Source organism: Botrytis deweyae (assembly GCF_014898535.1).
Source record: "Botrytis deweyae strain B1 chromosome Unknown BDEW_021, whole genome shotgun sequence".
NCBI classification, from domain to species: Eukaryota; Fungi; Ascomycota; class Leotiomycetes; order Helotiales; family Sclerotiniaceae; genus Botrytis; species Botrytis deweyae.
The window spans coordinates 523,414-549,217 of NW_024066228.1; the positions used below are offsets into that span (position 1 = coordinate 523,414).

At 41.9% G+C, this 25,804-nt stretch overlaps 5 protein-coding genes across 5 annotated transcripts; 2 read left to right on the forward strand and 3 right to left on the reverse strand.

The window, feature by feature from the left end:
- Positions 1-735: 735 nt before the first annotated feature.
- EAE98_008312 (uncharacterized protein) lies at positions 736-2,623 on the forward strand (the record flags this gene model as incomplete). The annotated part of the gene is made up of 3 exons (XM_038955935.1): positions 736-1,019; positions 1,075-1,283; positions 1,338-2,623. 3 exons carry the CDS (start codon positions 736-738, stop codon positions 2,621-2,623), a joined length of 1,779 nt encoding a protein of 592 aa, XP_038807801.1.
- Positions 2,624-5,292: 2,669 nt separating this feature from the next.
- Positions 5,293-10,562, forward strand: EAE98_008313 (uncharacterized protein; the record flags this gene model as incomplete). Its single annotated transcript, XM_038955936.1, has 2 exons — positions 5,293-9,671; positions 9,815-10,562. The coding sequence occupies 2 exons, from the start codon at positions 5,293-5,295 to the stop codon at positions 10,560-10,562; spliced, it is 5,127 nt and encodes a 1,708-aa protein (XP_038807802.1).
- Positions 10,563-11,398: 836 nt separating this feature from the next.
- On the reverse strand, positions 11,399-16,914 carry EAE98_008314 (uncharacterized protein; the record flags this gene model as incomplete). The annotated part of the gene is made up of 3 exons (XM_038955937.1): positions 11,399-14,957; positions 15,015-15,957; positions 16,029-16,914. 3 exons carry the CDS (start codon positions 16,912-16,914, stop codon positions 11,399-11,401), a joined length of 5,388 nt encoding a protein of 1,795 aa, XP_038807803.1.
- An 805-nt stretch (positions 16,915-17,719) lies between these two features.
- On the reverse strand, positions 17,720-19,373 carry EAE98_008315 (uncharacterized protein; the record flags this gene model as incomplete). The annotated part of the gene is made up of 5 exons (XM_038955938.1): positions 17,720-18,010; positions 18,063-18,779; positions 18,835-19,143; positions 19,223-19,252; positions 19,308-19,373. 5 exons carry the CDS (start codon positions 19,371-19,373, stop codon positions 17,720-17,722), a joined length of 1,413 nt encoding a protein of 470 aa, XP_038807804.1.
- A 2,939-nt stretch (positions 19,374-22,312) lies between these two features.
- EAE98_008316 (uncharacterized protein) lies at positions 22,313-24,559 on the reverse strand (the record flags this gene model as incomplete). The annotated part of the gene is made up of 1 exon (XM_038955939.1): positions 22,313-24,559. The coding sequence occupies one exon, from the start codon at positions 24,557-24,559 to the stop codon at positions 22,313-22,315; it is 2,247 nt and encodes a 748-aa protein (XP_038807805.1).
- Positions 24,560-25,804: the final 1,245 nt, after the last annotated feature.

Genomic DNA, 25,804 nt, shown 5'->3' on the forward strand with positions numbered 1-25,804 from the left:
TGATCCGCTCGCCTTTTCCCCCTTCCCATTCCCTCTTTTTTGTCTTATTCCCTTTCACTATCGTGGAATCTTCCTCTCTCTTAAAACAACTTCATCATCGTCTCTTCTATCAAAACTCTTTTCCCCCCTTGTGATTTTCTCCCCTTTCCCTCTTGTCTTTCTTTTAATCGGATTCTTCGGGTCCATTACACTCCTTCGGATTCTCAGTTGTCAAATTCACATTTACATTCTACCTCTTCACAATTCTTCTGTAGAGAAAAGAATAAAGTCGTTGTTGACTTGAACACTCCTTCGATTCGAACTTCACACTTCCAGTCTTTACATTCAACCACAAAGTAAACAGAAGAGTCATCTTGACCCTTTTAACACTCTTTCTTCACAAATCTACGACGCTTCATTTACGAATCTCTTGAGAATCTATTCAAATCTATACCATACATTACAATACAATACAACATTTCCTGCAAGATTCAGCGAAGCATTTGTTTTGAAATATATCCATCTTTGTCAAAGTTTGGATTTACTCAAAGACCCTTTTATTTACTCTCCCTTAGGTTTCGACGCAGAAAAACAACAACCTGTGCATACAAAGCACATAGCATCTCGACGATCACAGAGACTCGTGCAACCAAGGACAACAGCTTGTCATATACTACACAATACAAACATTGGAGGAAGATTGAACTACTAGGAACATAGAAAGTAATTGACTACGGTCCTAACAACTTAATAAAGATGTCGGACATGTCGCAAGAAGATGCTCTCAAGATGCTCTCAACACCCTCTCCTACCGCGTCGAACTCGGCTGGAAGTAGCTCGGCTTCCCGCAGACCTCCGCGCAAGAGCACATTAACACAACAACAAAAGAACCAGAAGAGACAGAGAGCTACACAAGATCAATTGGTCACTTTGGAAATGGAATTCAACAAAAATCCAACACCTACCGCCACAGTTAGAGAGAGAATCGCGGAGGATATCACCATGACTGAACGTTCTGTTCAAATCTGGTTCCAAAACAGGTCAGTTATTTTCATACACTAAACAAGCATCGCATAGTCTAATAGCCTTTCGCAGACGTGCAAAGATCAAGCTCATGGCAAAGAAGAGTATCGAGACTGGAGAGACTTGTGAAATTCCAGAAACCATGCGCCAATACCTTGCGATTCAGGAGATGGAATCAGGAAAGTCACTGGGTGGTAACTTCTTGGGCCGAGGTGGACTTATGCCCTATGGTAGTGGCAACATGCTCATGGGTGGTGATCACGGCCCTCAAGGAAAAGTTGGTAAGTAGAACTACAGATCTCATTATGTTGTGATCTTATGCTGACATTGAATAGTGATTCATCATCTTTCGTGTAGATCACTGAGTATTGGATCCTGGAGACGAATCGGTCAGAATGCCATGGATCTCATCATCTTCTACTCGCCGGATAAGTCAACAATGACTTACTACATCAACAACGATCAAGCTGGTTACAAAATTGAGTATCCATTTTCGTCAATCAAAAATATCTACCTGGAAAATGGAGATAATGAGTCGCGACCCGGTGGATTAGTTGTTGAACTTATTCGTGCGCCAAACTTTTTCATGGACTCTTCTGGATCGGGTGGATTTTACCAATGTGGTGATTTTACAGAAGACCAGCAAGCATCTCAAGTCATGGTTCATCATTTGGGTGGTCACCCTAAGGTTCTTAGTGGTCAATTGGCCAAGCTTGTTTCCCTTGAGTCTTTTATCACACGCGATAATCCATTCACACATCAACAACCATTATCCATCTCAGCACCTGCATCTCCAACTGGTCTCCGTCCGTCTTCTCAGCCAAATTTCAATGCGCAAGCCCATGTTGGTATGTTCCAAGAATCTCAATGGGGTATTGGTGTTCATCCAAGTGCGCGTGGACCTGGCCACAGAAGACAGAGGAGTAGATCCGTTCCAATGGCCGTCGATTTCTCCATGTTCAACAACCCAATGCCATCATTCCTCATTCAACACCCTGGTGAAAACCAACATCAACACCAACATGGAAACCCCAATATCTTTGCTCCTATTCCTCAACAACCAAACAACCTCGGACCTCTTGGACCTAATCTACGCATTGATACCTCATCGGGTTATGGAATGGATTTCAGACAGTATCCCATGTCAGCAGCAACAACAACTTCCCCATCGGATTATGCCAGCCCTGGCTTCTTCCCTCACCAAAATGACAATGGACCTATGACAGGACCAATGCCAACATCATCTTCAATGCCAGCTTCGAACTTCACGCCATACTCGATGCCTTACCTGTCGCCTGATCCTTCTTCGCTTGTTCCTCCATCCGTTTCTCCTTTGTCTTTTATGAGTCACGGAGACCCAGCAATTGTTGATCAATCTCCACCAATGTCAATGATGCACCGAAGTGCTTCTGCCGATGTTTACAGTATGCATAATGATTCGGCGATCTCCGATGATGGTACCGGACTCAATGAGATGTATCAGAAGCACACCCTTAATATTCCTATGCATCCTCATTCCCCAGCTTTTGGTGAACAATCTGCGGCGGATATGGACATGAGTAATCTTGTTCAATTCCCTGTTGATCATGATGGTCTTTCGCCTGAGCATATGCCTCAGTAGATTAGATCAACTTTTTGAACTTTGGAAGTGGTCGAGAGCCTGAAAGGCTACTCTGGACCTTGATTGGAAATGAGTTTGAAATCACAGATGGTTGAGATGATCAATGTCTGCATTTCAGAAAGTGTTTTTGCTTAGAGATTGTTTGGGGCGATTTTCGGGGGTGGCGTTGGGTTGATTTTCATTTTGCACGGAAAGGGGGAGGTGTCAACGGCCGTCTCGAATTTTTGGGTATTTCATGTCGATTCTTCTCTCGACTTTGCACTTGCTATTTTGGGCATTGTAGCATAGTCTTGATTTCATATTCCCAAATTTCCTTCTGTCTTTTTACGCCACGACTTGCATGACGACTTTACCCAATTCTATCATGCCTGTCTGGTACAGCGATCGTTTTCTCATTGATATCTTTGCTCTTGCGCATTCTCTCTTGAACTTGATGTCTGTTAATCAGCTTCATCTTTACTGTTTTTACTTAACTCTCTTATGGAGATTTTGTGTGGTAGTTGGATTGAAGATATAAATGGACGGGTGGAAAGCTTTGGGGGGAAAGCGTGCGATATTTGAATCTGGAAACAACAACATGGTGTGGGGGTTTACAAATTTTGCTTTTGGTGCTTTTTTATTTTGCTGGCTGGCGCACATGTGCGTAAAGCAATGGATTGATGAATCATGGTGGGCTTAATAGTGGAAAAATCTATTTTGTAAAATCGTTTTCTTCGTTTTTTTAATCTTGTTCTTTTTTGAGCTTGAGTAGTAAAGTTAAAAAAATGTGCATATAATTAATATTTATGATGGGTGTGTTTATGTGTGAGTTTGTGTGAGTTTTGATGAGAGTTTTTTCCCTGCATGCTTTGTGATGGATGTGTGAGATTTGTGTGATGTGATATGTCTGAGAGTGTATTTTGTTAGCTTGGATATTAGGTTTTGATCTTTATTACATCGACTATTGACTGTTCTAGACCATGTATTACCTAGTTGGAGATTTTGGAGGTAGTGATTGTTCAGCTTGGGGGTTTGGTAACTTGTGGTGTGTGGATGTTGGGGGTGGGATGTTGGGGGTGGGATGTATGAGGGAGGCTCTGGGTATGTATGCTGGATCTGGATCTGGATCTGGATCTGGATCTGGGGGATTTGGGGGATATTGGGAAAATTTGGAAAATTGGGAAAATTGGGGAGTAAGTGGTTTGTGAGTGGATGGGTGGATGAGTGGATGAGTGGATGTAGATATAGATGAATAGATAGGTGTTAAGAGTATGATTATAGATGGGTTTTGGGTTGGATGGATGGGATGAATGATATGAATAATATAAATAATATGAATGATATAAATGATATGGATGATATGAGTAGAGAAGAGTAGAGAAGAGTATTAGATATGTCCACGGGTATGTATGTATTATTTCATACGGATTTTGATTTTTCAATTCGAAATGATTTTGAATTGGAAATTTACTTTTTAATTTCTTTATAAAATATATTCTTTTCTTATAAAATCTATTCTTCTCCTATAAAATCTAATCTAAAATAATAAGAATTTAATTAGAAATTAGGATTTAAATAGATTTGAAAGATTTGAGAGATTAGACTCAAAAATCTAAAAAATACATTTCAGATTTAAAAAACATTTCGAATTTAAAAAATCTATATGAAGTACTATAATATATATTAATATATATATATAAGTAGATGTATAGATAAGTGAATAAATAAATTCTTTAGATATATATATTATATATATGTTAAAATGTTAGTAGAGGATTGGAGCGTTAGAGTGTAAATTGAATCGATATAAAATATAGTTTTAAAGAAGGAATAAAGGATCTTTCTTTGAAAATAATGATTTGAAGAGTCCGGCTTGATACGGAATAGATATATTAACAGATGAGATTTACATCCAAGATGACAACAATTCATATTATACGATGTACATGCATGCATATACCTAGTGTGTACTCGTAAAACCTTTCTTTTAGCTGACTACATAGATGAGCCTCTTCTCTATCATCATAGATTCTGCAGGGGAAGTGGCATGTACATACGTACCGACCAGTAAGATAGCACCAAAAGATCTACGGAGTGTGTAACAATCAGCAATGACGAAACGAAACGAAACGAAACGAGATGCAACGGGCTCAAGCCTCAAGGGCTAGATTTGGCGGGAGAATTGACCAACTTCAAGGTTTTTTGTGACTGTCTACTCGTACCAGGTAGGTATCTCTTGACAATTCACATTACCTAAAGGTCACCAGACATTGGGATTGGAAATATCAACCAATGTAGGTACTTACCAGTGCACACTCACTCATTCTTCTTCTTTTCTATTAATCAATAATTGTTATTGTTATTTGTATTCTGTGTTTTGTGTTTTGTTCATTTGTTTATTATTCAATCTTGAGCTTGGGCTTTCCTCCACAAGGTTTCGCAAAACTACATACATACCGGTGCTAGGTACTTCGCAGATACAGATTGCTTCGCACAAGCTCCACAAAGTTATTCTTGATTGCAGTTGTGGTTACACTTGATTTATACCTTTATTCTTGGTAACTTTAGGGCACTTTTTATTGTCTGGTGGCTGGAGAGGCGGTGCATAAATAGATTCGGATTGAAAAGGAAACGAAGGCAGTTCTCGTAACATATTGAAATTGATGAGGAACAACAGATGAATCAGAACCATGACCGGTGATATTGGAGCAAGAAGTATGAGTCCATCGTCTTGCGATGAAATAACCTCATCAGACAATTCGAATGCCCCGCCTGCGATAATGGACCCCGCACCTTCAGCGACAAATAAAGAGAATCATCGAGTGCGCTTTTCGGTGGATGTAGAACGAGAACGAGAACGAGAACGAGAACGAGAACGAGAACGAGAACGAGGAACTGTTGTCGAATCTTCTAGCCAGAGACCTGCGACTCCGAATTTGAGTATCGATACTAGGGTAGCGGGCACTGAAACAGGTGCAGATGGCAGATCAACAACATCAGGACAAGGGAGGAAGATTTTAGGGTTGTCGCCAATTTCGCCGAGGACGAGGGATAGAGGATATTCACTGAGGCGGACTTTATTTGCGCGGGGATTGAACAATTCGGAACCCGAGCCGGAGAATATCGAACTTGCGGAAGCAGAACCTTCACAGAATGGGGGGAAGAAGACACAAAATTCGGTGGCAGTATGTCCGGTACATGATGAGATTGAAGAGACACCAAGCGAGAGTACCCAGCCTACGAGCTCGAGTAGAACCTCCAGATATAAGGACAAGAAGGCTTTTGGGACGAGTGATCTACCAAATTATGATCGCTTTGTGCGCAAGGTCAAGGGAGACGATTCGATTGTCCGGAAAGCGAAGAAGAAATCGCAATGGTTTTGGAGAGAGAAGATATTGAAAGATATTCTTAGGCAAAGGGAAATACCCCCTTCGAAAGATGGACGACATATTGATTTGGATGCTACTCGTCCGCGAGGGACCCCGCTAATTGATGAGAGGACTGGAGTTGCATATATCGGTAATACTATTCGCTCTAGTCGATACACAATATGGAATTTTGTACCCCGACAGCTTTTCTTCCAATTTTCAAAGCTGGCAAATGCATACTTTTTACTTGTTTCTATTCTTCAAATGGTTCCTGGACTTTCACCTACGGGAAGCTATACCACCATTGCTCCACTTATAGTTTTCGTGATGATCAGTATGGCCAAGGAGGGATATGATGACGTTCGTCGGTACAAGTTGGATCAAGTTGAGAATAACAATCAAACATTGGTTTTAAACGCACATGCACCTCTAGATATCAATGAGAAATCTCATATCGGATCTAAAGGTCCGCGATCAAAGAGGGTCAAGAAGGGCTTGGGTATTGATTCTCCCGAAACGGTGCACGAGATCGACATCGAAGCGACTGCTTCTGGACCAAGACATTGGGCAACGATGAAGTGGAAGTACCTCAAAGTCGGGGACATTATAAAACTTGAGCGGGACGAAGCGGTACCTGCAGATATTCTCCTTTTACATGCAGATGGACCTAATAATATCGCTTTTATCGAAACCATGGCATTGGATGGTGAGACAAATTTAAAGACGAAATCACCTCCGGTTCCTTTGGTGAAGAAATGCTCAACTGTGGAGAAGTTGGTCGATTGTCGAGCTCACGTTGTGATTGAGGATCCTAATCTGGATTTGTATAATTTTGATGGAAGAGTTACTATTGATGGCGAGACCTTACCACTTACAACCAATGAGATTGTCTTCCGAGGAAGCATTTTAAGGAATACACCTAATGCCATTGGTATGATCCTTAACACGGGCGAAGAGTGCAAAATTAGAATGAACGCCAATAAAAATCCCCGAACGAAAGCACCCGAGATGCAAAAGATTGCAAACAATATTGTCATTATTCTCGTCATATTTGTCATTATCCTTGCTTTGTTTTGTACAATTGCATACCAAGTATGGTCCCAGAATGTCGAGAATAATTCTTGGTATTTGACAGGAGCGCATTTCAAATTCAGCTACTCGATTGTTGCATTTATTATCCTGTTCAATACATTGATTCCACTCTCGCTATATGTTAGTTTGGAGATCATCAAGGTTGGACAATTACTTCTCATGCATGATGTCGAGATGTATGATCCCGTATCGAATACTCCAATGGTTTCAAATACGTCTACGATTCTCGAAAATCTGGGTCAGATTAGTTATGTGTTTTCCGATAAGACGGGTACATTGACCGATAATGTTATGCGTTTTCGAAAGCTCAGTGTTGCTGGATATGCCTGGCTTCATGATTTTGATTTAGTTCGAGAAGCGGCCGAACTGGAGTTGGATGCCAGTAAGGGAGATAAAGTGAAGTCAAAAAGTAAAGGCAAAGGAGTCTCTAAACACTTTTCGAAGAAGCGAACACGTCAGTCTCATGTAGGGGATGATAGATTGAACAGCTCAACCACCGATATTCCTAGAAGATCAGGATCTGTCTGGAGATCATCAGCACAACCGAATCGCATTCAACCTGAATTTCGAACCGAGGAAATGATTCGATATATGCAAAGTAAACCTCATAGTATATTTACTAAGAAGGCTAAATTCTTCCTCTTGTCCATTGCACTTTGTCATACATGTCTTCCCGAAGTTCGAGAAAATGGGCATATTGAATTTCAAGCTGCATCTCCTGATGAATTGGCTTTGGTACAAGCAGCTCAAGAACTTGGATATTTGGTCATAGATAGACCTGCTCGTTCTATCACTTTAACTATTCCGAGTGAATCCGAGGATATCACGGAAACTTATGAAGTTCTTGATGTGATTGAGTTTTCGAGTAAGCGGAAGCGAATGTCGATTATTGTCCGTTTTCCTAATGGAAAGATTTGTATCTTTTGTAAAGGTGCAGATTCTTCAATCCTTCCACGTTTGAAGCTCGCGCCATTGGCTATGCAGAAAGCTTCAGAGGTCCAGAGAAGATCAAGTGTAAGAAAGAGTTTAGAAGCCGAGGAAGCACTACGAAGAATGAGTGAAAGTAGTCCTCGGACGAGTTATAGTCGACCTAGTATGAATCTTCCACGATCAAGTCTGAGTCGAAGTCGGAAAAGTATTGGGGGTGGAAGACCAAGTATGGCCAGTACTCGATTACAACCCATACGAGATGAGCTTGATTCTTGGTTGAGGGAACGAGAAAGTGATGTTGAATTACCGGATTTGGATGGATCGGCTGATGCTTATAGAACTCCGAGAACTTCAATGGCTATGGGTCGATCTTCTTTCGCTTCATCGGATGTTAGAACTTCTATGCAAACTGAACATTTTGATGAGTTTGTTGATGAAGCATTGGTTTTGGATGATGCTGCTGTTTTTGAACGATGTTTTCAACATATTGATGATTTTGCTGGTGAGGGACTTCGAACTTTGTTATTTGGTTATAGATTCTTGGAAGAACAAGAATATACTGGGTGGAAGAAGATATACTTGGATGCGACAACGAGTCTAGTAGATCGTCAAAACATGATTGAGAATGCAGGAGAGATGATAGAACAAGATTTTGATCTTGCGGGAGCCACGGCCATTGAAGATAAACTTCAAAAAGGTGTTCCAGAAACGGTGGATAAATTGAGGAGAGCGAATATCAAGATTTGGATGCTCACGGGTGATAAGCGAGAGACGGCTATTAATATCGCGCACTCGGCGAGGATTGCTAAACATTATTCGGAAGTCGTTATTCTGGATCGCACTACTGGTGAAGTTGAGCAACGGATGGCTACTACGTTGATTGATATCAGTAATGGAAATGTCGCTCACTCGGTTATCGTCGTGGACGGACAAACTCTTTCGGATATCGATGCAAACCAAACGCTTTCCTTACTATTCTTCGATCTCGTCGTCCAAGCCGATTCAGTCATTTGTTGTCGAGCAAGCCCTAGTCAAAAGGCATCGCTGGTAAAGAAAATCCGAACCAAAGTCAATAAATCCATCACCCTAGCCATTGGCGACGGTGCAAACGATATCGCCATGATTCAAGAAGCCCACGTGGGAATTGGCATCAGTGGCAAGGAAGGTCTTCAAGCAGCTCGTATATCCGATTACTCTATTGCCCAATTCCGATTTCTGCAACGTCTCTTGTTCGTGCATGGGCATTGGAATTATGTGCGCACGGGAAAATACATCCTGGCCACTTTTTGGAAAGAATTCCTGTTCTACATGATTCAAGCTATCTATCAAAAGTGGAATGGATACTCCGGAACTTCACTCTTCGAATCTGCTTCTCTAACTGTTTTCAATACGCTCTTCACATCACTATGTGTCATCTTCCTCGGTGTATTCGATCAAGATCTTTCGGCCACAACGCTTCTTGCCGTTCCGGAACTCTATACATATGGACAACGTAATGAAGCGTTTAATTTGAAGAAGTATTTTGGTTGGACTTTCATGGCGGCGAGCGAAATGATCATCACCTTCTTTTTGGCGTATGGACTTTTTGGAGAATCAAGGTTCACGGATGATAATACTTTGTATTCGTTGGGAGATTTGTGTTTTACGGCGGCGGTGATTATTATCGTGACGAAACTTCTGTGAGTACTTGGATGACTTCTCTCTTCCTTTACTTTTCCATCTTCATTTCCATTTCCAATTCCAATTTCGTTTCCCTTCTCAATTCATCTCCATACCCCTTCTCACCGACCCGCAACCCCCTGCTAACATCCCTCCCCCACAGTATCCTAGAAATGCACAGCAAAACCTACATCACAGCCATCGGTCTCATTCTCAGCATAGGCGGCTGGTTTCTCTGGAACCTTCTCCTTTCCGCACTCTATTCCCCCAAATCACTCACCTACAATGTCCGCGATGGGTTCATTCATCAATTCGGTCGCAATCCACTGTGGTGGTGTACGTTGATTGTTATATTGGCGGCAGTGACAGTGTTGGAGGTGGGCGTGAGTAGCGTGAGAAAGACTTTTTGGGGGAATGATATTGAAGCATGGCAGGAGTTGGAGAAGGATGCGGGAGTGTGGAGAAGGTTGGAAGCGGCGGTTAGGGGAGAGGATGGAGCTGTGGGTGTTGAGATCGGTGGGGATGGGAAGAAGAGTCAAGAGGAGCTGGAGGAGGGTGAAAGAGAAATTGCGGAATTGCTCGAGAGGCCTAGGATTATGCATTCTGAAGGGCGAGCGGGAGAGCAGGAGAAAGAAAGAGAGAGACCGATGAGTAGTGGTACAGGGGTAGCGAGAACATCTACGCATTTGAGAATGAGGAAGGGGAGTTTAGCTGATGCCGGTGTTGGTTTTGGTGCGGGTGCGGGTGCGGGTGCGGGTGTAGAGGATTACGATGATGAGATCGGTCATGGACATGGACACGGACATGCCATGACGAGTCCTATAAGTCCAACTGATATGACGGGAGGAAAGGGTATTAAAGGAGCTAAAAGGAGAGTTTTCAGTTTTACTTATCCGGGCATGAAGGCATGAAGGCATGAAGAGATGAAAAGATGAAAGTATGAAAGGATAAACGAGAAATGTACATACGATTACGAAAAAAGAGCCGAGATGAAATGAAATGAGATGAAATGAATGTCCGATATGGGATTTTTTGGTTTTCGGTTTTCGGTTTTCGGTTTTAGGACGAGCGGGCGGCTGGATTTTTGATGTTTAACTCTCCGTTTCTGGTTCTGGTTCTGGTTAGGCATTAAGCATTTGTATTAGCATTTGTATTAGCAATAGCACTAGCAATAAGCTTCGGTTTCGATTTGTATTTGTATCTGTACTTGCATTGGATATTAATTGAGAGATTATTTTTCTACTTGCTACTTGCTACTTGCTACTTGCTACTTGCTACTTGCTACTTGCTACTTGATACTAATTCTGAGTGAAGTTTTGGGTTTAGAATGGGGAGAAGAAGAGAGAGAGAGAGATGAAAGGAAGGAAGGAAGGAAAGAAAAACGATGGGGGAGGGAGAGAGAGAGCAGGAGAGAAATAAAGGGAAAACTTCCCAAAGCAAATACATAATTGATTCTCAGGATAATACGACATCAATATCAATAGATAGACACTTATGAGTTTATCGTATATGATTCACATGAGTGCTAATAATATCTTGTTATAAGTAGTGATAAAAATAACATCTCAGCCAACATAGCTCTAGCTTATTTCCTTTCATCTTCAACGCCCAGCAATATAGCAATAGGTAGTTCCATTTATATACTTCTCCCAAATCCCAAATATACCCAGCTATTCATCCTCTCAGATAATCCATCAAAATATCCTCAATTCATCTGTCCATCCTTAATGACAATGCAACTCTTCCATCATTCAACAAAATCAACATATCCTCTAAACATATCAATGAAATCTGGATCCATTTCACCTACCCAAGCAGGTTCTTGACGGACGTCGGCCTTCACATTTCCACTCTGCTCATTATCCCCGCCATTCCCTGTATCTGATCCCATAATTCCAGAGCCCATCACATTGATCCATGCCGTAGCACTACTTCCACTAGTAGATTTTATGGCGTCCTCTGAATCCTTTCCCTTGCTTTCCATACCTCCACGATCCTCATCCTCATCTTCTACATCGATTCTTCTTCTTTTCATCTGAGGTAATACCGGACCATCATAATCCTCGTTCTCATTTTCACCCCACTGCTCATATCCCATCATATTACCATTTTGGAAATCCTTCATCCAAGGACTTGACTGCTGACGCTTTGTAGATGACATATCAATATCCATACTATCCATCTCATCATACTCTCCCTCTTGGTATTTTCTTTGCATCTGACTCATCAATGGACTAGAAAATTGTTGCTCATTGACTTCCTCAGAATTAAATGCCGCAAAGTCAAACACATTATTAGCGAAGCTTGTATTGAGTTTGGGAGTAGCCGGAGCAGTTGGGGCATTTGAGGTAGCCAGGGCAGTTTGAAGGTTGATAGAATCATCCAAACCTATCATCGCAGCTTCGAGACTACCAGATGAATCTTCAAATGGGTCATCTGAAAGAGTTTGTTGCTCATTTCTAACTTGCCTAGAGATGTCCATACTCATCGCTGGAGGTGGTAACTGAGTTGCAGAGACAGAGATACCTTTAGACGTTTGCTTTTCACTGCTTAAAAGAGCAGAAGGGGAAGGAAATTCATACTCATCGGAATCAAAATGTTCCGATTCATTTTTTTGCTCGTCCTTAGAGCCATCCGCGTCCATGAATGAAAGATCTGGCATTCGTCCACTTGTATAAGAGAATTTGGGTTGGCCTTTTGGAAGTCGAACAGATGTATCTTTTTGAATACTTGTATGCAAATTATGTAATTTCCGATAATCTCTAGGTGCAACATCGGGATATGTTACTGGAGGCAAATTTTTCGAAAGATCGATTACTTCAACGCTGTCTTGATCCGAACTTGGACCCAAATATTGCATAATCTTAGGTCTCTTGGTCAACTTCGAGAGCTGTTTGCTACCGGAAGGTTGAGTATTGCTCATATTAGACTTGGTCACAGTTCCCTTAATCCTGTCATCAATCTTCGAAGCTTGGGATTCCGTAATTCCAGTGGAAGACTTCTTTCTCGTGATCTTTCTAGGTTTATCCAAACCTTCCCTACAACACCTGTGCTTACAGATTTGACCATTTTTCAAAGGATTTCCATCACGGCAATGATGATTACAAGCCCATTTCCCATTTTCCATCTTCACAGGCTCTAGTTCGACGATCTCTTCTTTGACTTTCTTATTCTCTTTGGAGTCATCTAGACCAACTGTATCAATATCGACAAAAGCATCCGAGCCATAATCACTAGAAGCTCGACGTCCACCTTCGATTTGCTTAGCTACTGCGAGCATAGCATCGTCATCAATACCATCATCGAATTCATCAGAAGTTCCCATATCTTCAAGCTTAGACTTCTTTATGCTCGGTCGCTCAACCATAACTTTCGGAGGAGGAAACTCGGATGCGGGAACATGGTGCTGTAGAACGCAAGATTTCAGAGTACCTACAATCTCATCGCATGAAAGCCAACATTTGATTTCATCATCCGGCGATGAAAGTTCAACAGGAAACTCTTGTTTAGAACCACCATTCGACATCTTTTTGATGTTCATACGGCAGAAATATACCAAAGTACCACTGGATGTCTCTGCTATGAAGGTAATTGAAGGTATCCTACCAGACCAGTTCGGTACATTTGGATTCGCATACCCAAGTACAGCATTGACTTTAACCTTCGGTTGCTCTCCTGCTTTTGAAAAGGCTCTGCCAACAATTTGAGCAGTGAGAGTCAATTGAGGAAATCCAATCAAATTGTCCTTCATCTTCTTCCCAAATGGAGGATTCTTCCCCATAACTCTCTCAATTCCTGCCATATCAAGCCCAGCAAGCTTCTCAACCGTATTAACATTATTCCCAGCCAATTTCCGTAGAGATGCTGGTCCTATTTGGGGAACCTGTCTCAACTGTAAAGATGAGTTCTCCCAGTAACCCGCTGCAACACTCCTAGAAAGGTCAAGAGCACAACGTACAGAGATTGAATCACAATCCACAGCTTTACAATCAACAACACATCGAATCAAGCGTTGAAATCGTTCAAGTATGATATTAGTCTCCATCGTGAATTGTCGGCTAATGACTCGAAAGTCGTTGTTCGTTAATGGTTCAATACCACCTAGTTGTACTTGAATCATGAGAAAGATTTTATGACCTGTTGTCGATATGTTCTCCTTGATTGGAAACTTCATCATGGGAGATTTGTTAAATTCTCGAAGACTTGATCGTTCATTCGGCTTCATTCGAAGGTCTTTGAATTCTGCTGCTTGGCATATGGTATTCAAGATTACTTCCGTCTTCGAATGACGAGGAATACTCAATAACAGTTTCATCGTCTCAAACTGGACCATGTATCGACTCATAGCAGCACCGTAATCTGTGCACGAGAAATTTTCCTCCCTTGTGACGAGCTCATATTCTTGAAGGAGTTTAATATCTCTCTCACAAACCAATTCGAGCTGCTCATCCGCATCTCTACTAGGAACAATCCCAGAAAATGTGTAATATTTAGGATTCTGTCTCATCCTGACACTCAAAAACGTCCCCCCCAACCAAACTTTGGCTTCGTAAGCAGTCTTGATGGTGCGAAGTCCGATTTCTGAGTTGAGATGTTCAATAAGATTCAAGTGTAGCGTACTCTCCAAGATATCCTGACCCGAAATCATCTTTTTGTATCGATCGGCCTTCTCCATCCGAGTCATAATGATTGCAATAGCACTATCATCAAATTGAGGTCTTCCAGCACGACCTAACATTTGCATAACCTCGAGGTCGGAATATTCAACAAGCCCACTATCTTGAAAGCAAACTGTCCCCTTTAGAACCACAAGATGACAAGGTAAATTGACTCCAACAGCTAATGTCGAAGTACAACATATGACACTAATATCTCCTTTCAGATATGCTGTTTCAATAGCACATCTATCCTGCGCATCAAGACCTGCATGATGATAAGCAACACCACATCCAACCAACTCTTGTAGATCTTTACTTCCCACCACTGTCCGAATAGTTGGTGCTGGCCAAGCACGGTCAACAACTCTTTGTCGAGTCCAATGTTCTGCTAGAATAGCTGCTGTACCCTCGCATGATTTCCTTGTGAAGCAAAAAACCATAATAGGCTTCTTGCAAGAGTACTTTTGAATCAAAGCTGGCAACTTGCCATCAAGGATCTTCTCGAAAGCAAAATCATTTGCACGACTTTCGTATCCATGAACATGTTTCCGTAACTTGACAGGTCGAAATTCTTCACCGAATGTTTCTCGATGAGCAGGTAATTGTCGACTACTTGAATCCCTTCCAAGCCAAGTGGCAATATCATGTCTGGAGTATAAATGCATTAGTGCCCGAAAAGTGCTGCGCCAATAGATATCTACTTACGCATTAGGAACAGTAGCACTCAAAGCAACAAAACGAACACTAGCTCCAATAGAATGCATCCGAGAAACTACAGCCTCAAGAGTAGCCCCTCTAGCATCCTTAAGGATATGAACCTCATCAATCAAGAAAAGTTTCACCAACTGCAAAAGCTTTTGATAATCTGTCCATTTTCGTGTAATACTATCCCATTTCTCAGGTGTAGTAATAATGATCGATGCGTTCCCTACTCGACTCATTTCGGCATTGCTAGTATCACCAGTAAGCTCCGCAACAGGTAGATTCAAATGACTAAACTTCTTGGTCCAATCCCTCATACGTTCCGAACAGAGAGATTTGATTGGTGCTTGATAGACGATCTTGAACTGTCCAGAACCATAGCTTTCAACTAGCTTACAAATAGCAAGTTCCAGAAGAGCCGTCTTGCCACTTCCAGTAGGAGCAGAGACAACAATATTATTATTGGTCTTATAGATTGGTGCAAAACATTTGGATTGTACAGCATTGAAGAGTTCGTATGGGAAGACTTGACGAAATCGATCCGGAAGTTCATGGGGGGAGACGAGCTGAATTCCGTGTGCCATTGGTGGTCCATTTCCAAAGGGAATAATCTGGTGGTCATTTTTAAATTGCCCAGCATTACCAGAGTACGTCTGGGCGGGCGAGAAACCCGAATGCTCTACACCACGACCGATCTCCTGCCCTTGAGAGTCTCTCTGTGATAGTGCATATCTATCACTAGGTGAAACCTGATTCTGAGGTGTATGTGGAGTTGTATACTGACGTTCAAGCCCCTGCCCTGTTTCTTTTGTATTTTGCGGAGGCAAACGGCGATTCGAATTTCGACGTGAACTGACTCTAGCACTAGGACTCGAGACTGAAAGTTCAGAAGGAGAAGAGTTTATGGTTGTATCTGTGCGTTCACGAGGTCTATAGGCGAAGGCACCTAAAATAATTAGCCAATATGTTCACATGGATTCAAGAAAAAAAGAAAAAAAAAAGAAAAAAATGCCATACTCAAGTCCATTCTAGTAGACGGTGGTGTAAAAACCTGTTGGTTCTGCTGCTGAAATTGGTGTGGTCTCTCCAACTGAGTCTGAAAAATGTTCTGTTTCGAAGGACTAAGTCCAATAGGTCGAGGCATCACCATTGACGTCTGCGAGATCATATTATTGGCAAGCTGAGTAAGAGGACTCTGCCCTTCACCAACACCAGAATTCGAAAGATGTGCTGGTCTATTTGTCGACTTAGTTTTCAACTCGATATCCTGCAAGATCTGCTGTTTGAAGCGATTTTCTGTACTGGCCAGAACCCTAGGTTCCTTTCGTTCAACGGGAGCCTTGGATTCTGCTTGACCACCAACATGAGAAGGAAATCTAGGAAGGGATAAGCGAACTTGCCCACCACCAATACCAGTCGTAGAATATGCACCGAGTCTTTGCATAGGTTGAGAAAACTCAAACGAAGGACGACTCAAGTACCCCTGAAGTGGATCATGTCCCGGATTATTATACGAAGCTCGCGCATCTGTATTTTGATCAAGAGGCGACATCCTTTGCCCTGGCTGCCTTGGCCCCGGAGCAAAAGTAAAACCCGCAGAAGTTGGTTCCTCTCTTGGTGCCATCAAATATCCAGTCGATTGGTTATGTTCAATGCTGTTATAGTGACCTCGCACATTTAGATCCTGGCCGTATGAACCAGTAATTTGTTGAGTATGTTGCATTGGAGATGGTCCAAAGGCAAATCCTGGTTCTGGGGGTGACTGTTGAGAGTCTTTACCCGCGAAGAAGTTTGTAGAAAACCCTGGATCTTTTCCATCTTCATGACGAGGTACACTACCAGATGTATTGCCAATTGCACTATCCATAATTTTCTGAAGATGAGGATCCCAACCTCTATCCATGATGACTTTCACTCGATGTGGAGCAAGACTTTGCTTGTTTGTTCGTAGGTAATCTGAAACCTTTTCAGGATTGATGATAAATAAGAAGAGATTGAAAAGGAATGGGAAGTATCAGATAACTATCTATTACACTAAGAAAAACATCATGAACACATGAAGAATAATGAAATGAAGTGTGTGTGTGTGTGCGTGTGTGCGTTGAAGGCAACCATTGATGTTGGTATACCCCTCAACTGCTTAGCGTGCTTTCCATTTTTGACCTCACTTCACTTTACTCTTCACCTACCAACCACATCGATATTCTTTACTTAAAAAATCGAGCAAAACATATCGTGCAATGAATGAAATCTTAGGTTTGTATGGTCAAAGGTCTTAAACTGTATCAACATCAAGAAGATCTCCTTCTCCTATCTATCACAGATCAAACATCATTGTCCTTCATCCATTTTCCTTCCTTTTCATTGCCCTTTTCATACAGGGAAATCATTCCAGCTGACTTTCCCCAATCATATGTGTAGTATTTCGCTATTCCATAAGTCTCATATGCGTGTGCACGCAAAATATCTTTTTTGCCCACCCAGGTATCATTTTCTTCGTCTCTACATTTCGTCATCTCGCTTCACCCCCTTCTTTACCTCTTCGCCCAATTTCAAGCGAATTTTCAACAGTATGAAACCGTTGTAGATGCTTAAGATATTTGGGATGATAAATCGCTCGCTAAAGTGAAGTATGCATTAAAGAATCCCGCTCCAACTCGCCCACTATCAACTTCAACCCTAACCTATTCAACCTATCCACCCAGAAATCAATCATCCCTCTTAACCTTTCCTCTCGAACTTCCCACCCTCGAATGATGTCTCATAGGCGAGCTAGGCCTACTAGTTGATAACGATGCTCCCGCTCCTGGGCCTTTCAGCCCATTCAAGGGATCCAGCGTCAAACTTGACCTATCCTCTTCAAACTTTGGCGTAAAACCATTATCAATCGTCGTCTTCTCATAGCTCGCGATATTGATTGGTGGAGGTCTATTACGTTTCCTCTCCGGACCGCTGTAGAGCCATGTTGCAAAAAGGACTATCGATGTACCGACAAGGAACTATGAATATGTTAGTAAAAATTCTCAGAAGTAATTCTCTCCGAAGCCTTACATTGAGTGTAACCTTAAAGTCAAAAAACCAAACGCTGAAAATAAAGCTAATAACAATGCTAATACTTGTTGCAAAATTCTTCGCGATATTATCACTATAATTTATGCAAAGTGCAACGAGAATCCCTCCCAATGCTTGCATAACAATAGCTGTCCAAACGATCGCATTGTATCCATCAAAGAACCCATTCTTTGCAATTTCCTCTCCATCTTTGAATAGCACTCCAAAGATTAAAGCTGGAAAGAGAGAATAGAAAGAAAGCTGAACATTCCTCGTCCAAATCGTAACATGAGTCGTAGATTCCTTTAGCACCTTCTCAAAATATACCCCTGTGAGACCCGATATGACCGCCGCGCCCAACACAGCCATGAGACCAATTGAATAATTCATAACTGGTTTGACAAGTCCTTGATCTTCTTGTATTCCCTCATATGTAGCAGATCGTTTCGTGAGACCTTCGGAAACCCCCTCCATGCCACGTTTCGTCAATTCGGCTGCTACTTCCACTGCGCCATTGCCCATTTGACCCAACTCATGGAAAGAGCGTGGAAAGTAAAACCGCGATTGTGAATCATTCATCGTCGAATACGCAGACGGGGTACCGCCGGGCAACTGCACAATTGTAACTCCAATTGTGAGCAAAATCAGAGCTATCCATCGTTTAGAAGAAAGTGCCCTTCTAAGCAAAACCACACTGAAAACCGCTGTTGTGAGGATCTACCGAGCCAAATTAGTAAACCGTCATCCCGCACATGCAATAGACAGAACCAACCTTCAATTGATATAAAACCTGAAACTGTACAGCTTCCAAATTGCTCACAGCAATATATTGTAAGGAATTCTGCAGAGTGTACAGAGTCGCTGGGATAGCCAATTTCCAACCATCTCCAGAAAACACAGACATGTACAATTGTTCAAAAAGAACCGTGGCTGGTGTAGAGGGGGGTAACGTTCGTGAAATATCGTACATGGCAATCGTCAAGGAAACAGCCAACTTCATGATCTCATTGAGAAAAACCGCGGTCGATGTGAAATATCTATGCCCACCCCCTAATGGCATTATCCTACTATAATGCATTATCTATAACCACATTAGCTAACCTTCCCCCGATATATCGTATCGAAGAAAAGGTAGAAGCATTTCGATGATGTCAACGTACAAGTATGAGGGCCGAATTTTGGAAAGTAAGCTGTGAAAGCATTAGCATAAGTGCATTCCTCAAATTCATCAAAGCAGATCCTCACAGAAATAAGAGAAACATGCTTCATCGATGCCCCCATCCAACTCTGCGACGCGTCTTCTATCGCCATCGCGCTCAAGATGATACTGCTCTTTCTCTCTGTGCCAAAACCGCGGGGGTGGATCTCCTCTCTCTATGCTCAATAATCTTATCTCTCCGATCTCAGAATAGGAATAATGTCGTTAGAAAGTAAAATAAATTGATCATGAATAAGCAAAAGCCTTTAAGTGCAAGGCAAACAGTGAGGTCAATGATGTAGGTAAAGGAAGGGAAGTAATTTTGGTCTTGTTCGAAAAGTGACGATCTAATGTTCTGGCTAGGTATTGCTTGACCCTGTTCATTGGTTTGCCCTTGCCGTGCTTGCTTTCCTTTCCAGATGTTCAAAATTCAAGATTCTTGGTTGTACCAATCAACCAATCATCGTCAAGATGCAGCAAGCTCTCTCCTGTAAATCCACCACCAAATTGACAAGCTGATCAAACTTGTACAATGTGGAGATTTACATGCCCATGTCCTCTCCAATTTTATGAGGATCCATATTCACCAAAGTAGAATTCTTATTTCTCTTTCCAGACCTGATCAGCTATCATCAAACAATTGACGATATTTAAATTTTACATGAAAAACTACTGAAGCATCAAATTAATCAAATAATGAAGTCCATCTCATCTCTCCTCATCCCATCGTTAAACAATCACAAACAACCACCCACTGTCAAGCCCGCCCAAAAGAATTCTTTGCAAAAAATAAAGTTTAAACCACATCTCCATAGGTATTCTGAATAATGACAACATATGTCTCACCATCACCCACCCACCTGGACATCCCCAGATCTCCAGATCAATCCAGAAATCCCACAAACAGAATCATCTCACCACGCACAAACAGCACCTAATTAGCTACCTATTAGTTTTCATACCTACCTAAATGCTAATCCAACACATTGCATTTACCATCTCACCATCCACCAAACCCAACTTCAGAAAGTAGATTCGAGTACTGTACTGTACTGTACTGTACTGTACTAAAGTCTAAATCGATAGCTAACTAATACCACATGTCTAACAGCATTACATTATATTTACATACCGCCCGCCATTTCCACCCCGTGCACACCACCACCACGCACACTTCCCATCCCCAATAATCTTGCCCCTTCCTCCCTCTCTCCTTCCATCCCTCCATGCCTCCAGTCCTCCATCCCGTCCCCATCTACCATCCACCTCAAAGCCAACCAACCTCCCTCGCCCCCCTTTCCCCATCCCCATCCCCGCTTTCCAGCCCAGCCCAGCCCAGCCCAAACCAAAACCCAAACCCACCATCCCTCCTCCTCTCACCTCCGAGTCCTAACTCGCGAGTCGCAACTCCAATCAATCAACCCCCCCCCCCCCCCCTCAAAATCAGCCAGCCTCTTAACCACCAACCCATCACAAACTAACCCATCACAAACTAACCTCATCCATCACACCAACCAAGCTGAGCCAAGCACCATCACCACTACTCCCAAACCCCCCACCCACCATGCGTCCAGACTTTTCTACGCACACTCGCACATATTCCCTCATTCCGTCCATAGGTACTACCAGGTAAATGCTACCTACCTAGATAAATACTACTTGCTGTACAGTACGATAAAGGTAAATACCCGCAGCCGAGCTACTCCTTATCAATCACGGAATACCTAGATTCCTACCGAGGAGCGAGCCTACCTCCCCCACATGTACATACATACCATCCATACTGTATTTTTCAGTAATTATTCTCAAGATTTATCAACATTTGACTGACATTCGCCATTCATATTAATACCTACGGTGCTACGAGTATTGCCTTGCTAATTAACCTATTAGATAAGAGTTGAGGCCCTGGCTTATCGCACACTACTCTTTTTCGTAACAAAATCCCTGTAAAAAAGTTGTTCTTTTATATAAACTTATTTCTTTTATAATTTATTTAATAATTAAAAAGTTGATTTGAAAATCTCTTATATAAGAAATTACTATATTTGAAATCTTAAAAAATGAATAAATTATTTTTAGCATTTTTTTTGATATAGTTATAGGTTTTCAAAATTGAAATTTTTCGAAATTTATTATATATAATGCTTTTTCTATACAAAAAAATCGATTTTTTTTTAGATTTTTTGGAAATTCTAACTTTAAAAACCTACAACTATATCAAAAAAAATATTAAAAATAATCCATTTATTTTTTGAATAATTTTAATAATTAATTATAATATATATCAATTTCGATAATTTAATTTCTATATTTTTTGAAATAATATATAATTCAAAAGTTGAAGAAATGAAGGTTTTTGATATATTTTCGGCTAGTGTACAATAAGCCGGGGCCTCAACTCTTACTTAGTAGTTCAACACACACATACAAATCAATCCATTCAATCGAAAATATTAAATAAACTTCGATTCGATCGATTTGTGTCGATTTTCAACTCTCTATATCATCTATGTATCACCACCTACCTAGTATACACCTGCATCCATCCATCCATCCATCCACCATTTATCTATTTGTACAAAAATTGCCTCTCTCCCCCTTCCCCAAGCCTCCATCTCCATCTCCATCCACACCATCCAACTAGGTACATACCTATATAAATTCCTTCCCTCTTCTCCCCTCCCCTCCCATAGAATGTGTAAAGATAAAAGTAATCAAGAGGGGTATAAGCAAATATAACCAAAACCCATCCATCAATCAATGTTAGATCATGAAAGTAGGTAACTAATCAGACAGACAAGACACCCCCTCCACATCCACATCCACATCCACATCTTCCAATCCAAAATACAAAATGCACATGTACATACATACATACGTACATACATCCCAATTCCAATTTCCAACATGCCAAATTCCAAAATTCAATTCGCACCCAGTGATATCTCATAACAACAATAAATATACATTACCCCTCCACCCGCACCTCAAAATTACAAACCCCAATCCCACTCCTCACCCTATCCCACCCCACACCATCCTCATCCTCTTACCCCACAAATCTCACTTTCCCCATACTAGGATTTCTCTTCATCTGATCCTCATTTCTACTCCCCTTCTCCACCACCAAAGAAGTAAATCTCGGATCATGTTGTGGTGGCGTACCCGGTCTCTTTAATTGCGGTACATCAATCGCACTCCCAATTCCAATTCCAATTCCATGTCCATTTCCAATTCCCCGAATCTCATTCCTGGAAACCCCTCGACTATTCGTGGGCGTCTCATCGTCTTCAAATTCCTCACTGCCCATACTCAAAAAATCACTCAAATCTGGACTCGGTTGTCCATATTCGATTCCTATCCCATATCTACCTCCAAATCCCATCTCCTTCCCCTTCATAATCGGCGCATCGAGAATCAATGGCACCTTTTCCGTCCCCGGTCTAATCGTACTCGCCGTACTCGCTTTCGAGAATCTTGATGAAGCTCTATTCCCCGTCGACCTCGGCGGTGATCTACTTACTCCACCTTCCGCTTGATGTTCTTCAATAATCTTTTCTCTCATGCGTGCTCTCTTTTGACGTAGTGCTTCAAGAAGTGCTTCTTCTTGTTGAGTAACTTGCATCATGCGACCACTAGATGTTGTATGAATAGAATCCGTTTCGGCATCAGTTTCTTTGGGTGATAATGGCGGTGTTGGTTGTTGCTGTTGTTGTGGGACGTATTTTTTGGGCTTGAGATGTGAAGTTGGCCCAGACTCTTGTGAATTTATAGAATCTTGCCTTGTAATACTTGGTGGCATTGGCCATTTAGATACTCCTCCATTCGGTTCCGGAATGGTCAAAAACGCGTTTGATTGTTCACTTGTCTTCCTCGTGGATGGTGAGGTTTTCATTGCTGAAGGTCTTCTGGAAAGATTTTTCGTGGTACTTAGGCGATTTTGGAGTGCAGGAGGAATTATTTCGCTCTCGGCATGTGAAGGAGCTTTTCCAATGGATATGTTATCACGGGATTTCGATGGTTCAGCGTCAGATAAATCTTCTTCCGAATCAGATGATAATGACAATACACTGCTTTGTTGTAGATCCGCACTCGAGAAGACACTTCCCCCGGTTTGTCTTGACGTTTTGGTGTTATGACTGGATATGCTTCCGGTACTGGATATACCCAAGCTAGAATGACCTGTGCTCTGAGAAATCATACTGCTGCGGAAATTTCCATTCTTATTCGAACGTACGTTTTTCCACGAAAATGCTTCCTTTTCTCCAGAGCTAGAATGTAAATCTTCCAATCTCCGATGCCCTTCCCGTTTTTCTGAATTTAGTGACCCTGGTTGACGACTATTACTATTCTCCGACGTGCTGGGGAATAGATTAAATGTTTCCGGGACGTTTGATTCTGGTATGGCCTTCATATGAGCATTTCTGGTTGATTGTTCATAGTAATCATGTGAGTCGTCGGGGTTAGCATAATTTTGTTTCTGTTCCCTTTGGTCCCTGGACTTTGTTGATAGAATATTGTGCCTTTGTGATTGTAATGATTCTTTCGAAGCGGCTTTGACAAGTCTATTTCGAAGTGAGGTACTTTGCTTGGAAGAATCGTAGGAGTTTTGTGATGCTGCCGAAGGTCTTCTTTCTGACCGATGAAACAACGAAGATATACCCGCCCTCACTGACTTCTTTCGTTCCGGTGATCCCAAATGGTTATCATTCATACTCGATAGACTTTGACCGGCTTGATCCCAAGGATCCACGGAATCGACATGTAAAAGCGGACTCCTACTGACAACTGGTGTAAGCCCTTTTCGAAGGGCCATATCTCGTGCAGATGATGCAGAAGTTTGTTGTGATATCGCAGCCGGTAACTTTTGTCGATCATAATATGATTTCAAGGTAGATGTAGAATTTTCATTTCTCAATCGATGTGTTGTACTAGAAGTTTCCGTAGCCATATCTTCTCCAAAACGCTGACCCAATGCATTAGATGAAGCCTGTCCCCTCAAATTTGTTTGCCTAGGAAAAACGCCCGATTCCCTATCCCATTGATCATAATCATGACCATCCTGGACCGTCGAATGTGTTGATTCTGATATAGAAATACTAATTCGACTCGATCTAGATCCAGGCCTCCTCCAATCCCCAGATTCGATAGTGCCAGTTCCCAGAATTTGTTCGGCTTTTGATAAGTTCCCTGAAGATATCTTGGATGGTGGTGGAGGGACTTGATATGCCTGTTCTCTACTTGAACTACGCTTGCGCCCAGGAATGGGAAATGAGAATTTTGAAGTTCGTCCCATGTTGATGAAGCTTCAATGGATCGGAAAATGGCTGGTAGGTAGATGTTATGTATTCGTAGAGATGGTCGACCTCGGTATCTCTTGTCAAGCTCCAAGGCCTAAGCTATATGTACTAGGTAGTTATATTCCAGAAGTATCCCAATTGCGTGTGCAGCGCACATGCAGGCGCTGTGCTGTTATCAAATTGAACCGCCGTTACCGTTTTTCAATGAGCATCGTGGCTTTGGATCGTGAATTAATTGGGAGGGGCTTTGAATTCCGCTAAGCAAGCTTGATACCAGGGTTCGTTATACAGTCGGTGTGTATATATTGTATATATATGTATGTATGTGTGTGTCTGTGATGTGATGGGATGCGATTGCTGACAAGGCTTACAATCCAAAGTACTCGCTCGCTATATATTTATCATGAAGTCGTTGAAGAAAGATGTGAAAGAGATGGACAACATTCGACACCGCTTGAGATGGATGCAATGGTCTAAAGTTCAGAAATGCAAGGAAACAGATAACAAAACAAGAGAGAAAAGATTCCCAGTCTTTCTCGGAAATTTCATTATTTCATTACAATCAAAAAAAAAAGCATCTAGGAAGATGGATGTTACAACTTACGGGTTAGTAGGATGAAATTGAATTTGGTCGTGTCAAATCGTAATCTCCATAAAGGCCCATCCTTGATCAATATGGAATGGACCCTGCGCGATAATTGAGGAACCATTTACCAGGATAAATACTTACCAAGCTCCCAGTGGCTCCCAAGTCCAAGGGATTAAAGTACCAAGTACGGAGAGGACTCCATAGTTGACGATTCAAAAAGACTGGGATTGCTGGGATTGTACATGATCATTGATGATGTGTGGTTTAAATTCTCAAAACAGTCGAATCATCTGGTCTGCTGCGAGGGTAGAAAGTTTGGTATGAATCCACCTCTGGACGAACATGTACGCCGGACGGAGGACTACCTGGTAGGTGATTGATGAGAATTCGGATGCCGGAAACTCTTGAAGATTCTGAGATTCTAAAGATTCTAAAGATTCTAAAGATTATGCTTCACATGTTGAGATCTGTTGGATGGTGGACTTGACGGCCCGTCCGCTTTAGACCACGGAAGTGTTCTAGGTGACATCTAGGAATGCATGCATGAAGATTTTTCTCACGAGCCTATCTGGCCAAATAAACCACGGAGGTAAAACTACATATACGGAGTAGGAGGAAGATGTGGCTGAGAATTGGATTCGAGAGGGTTTGA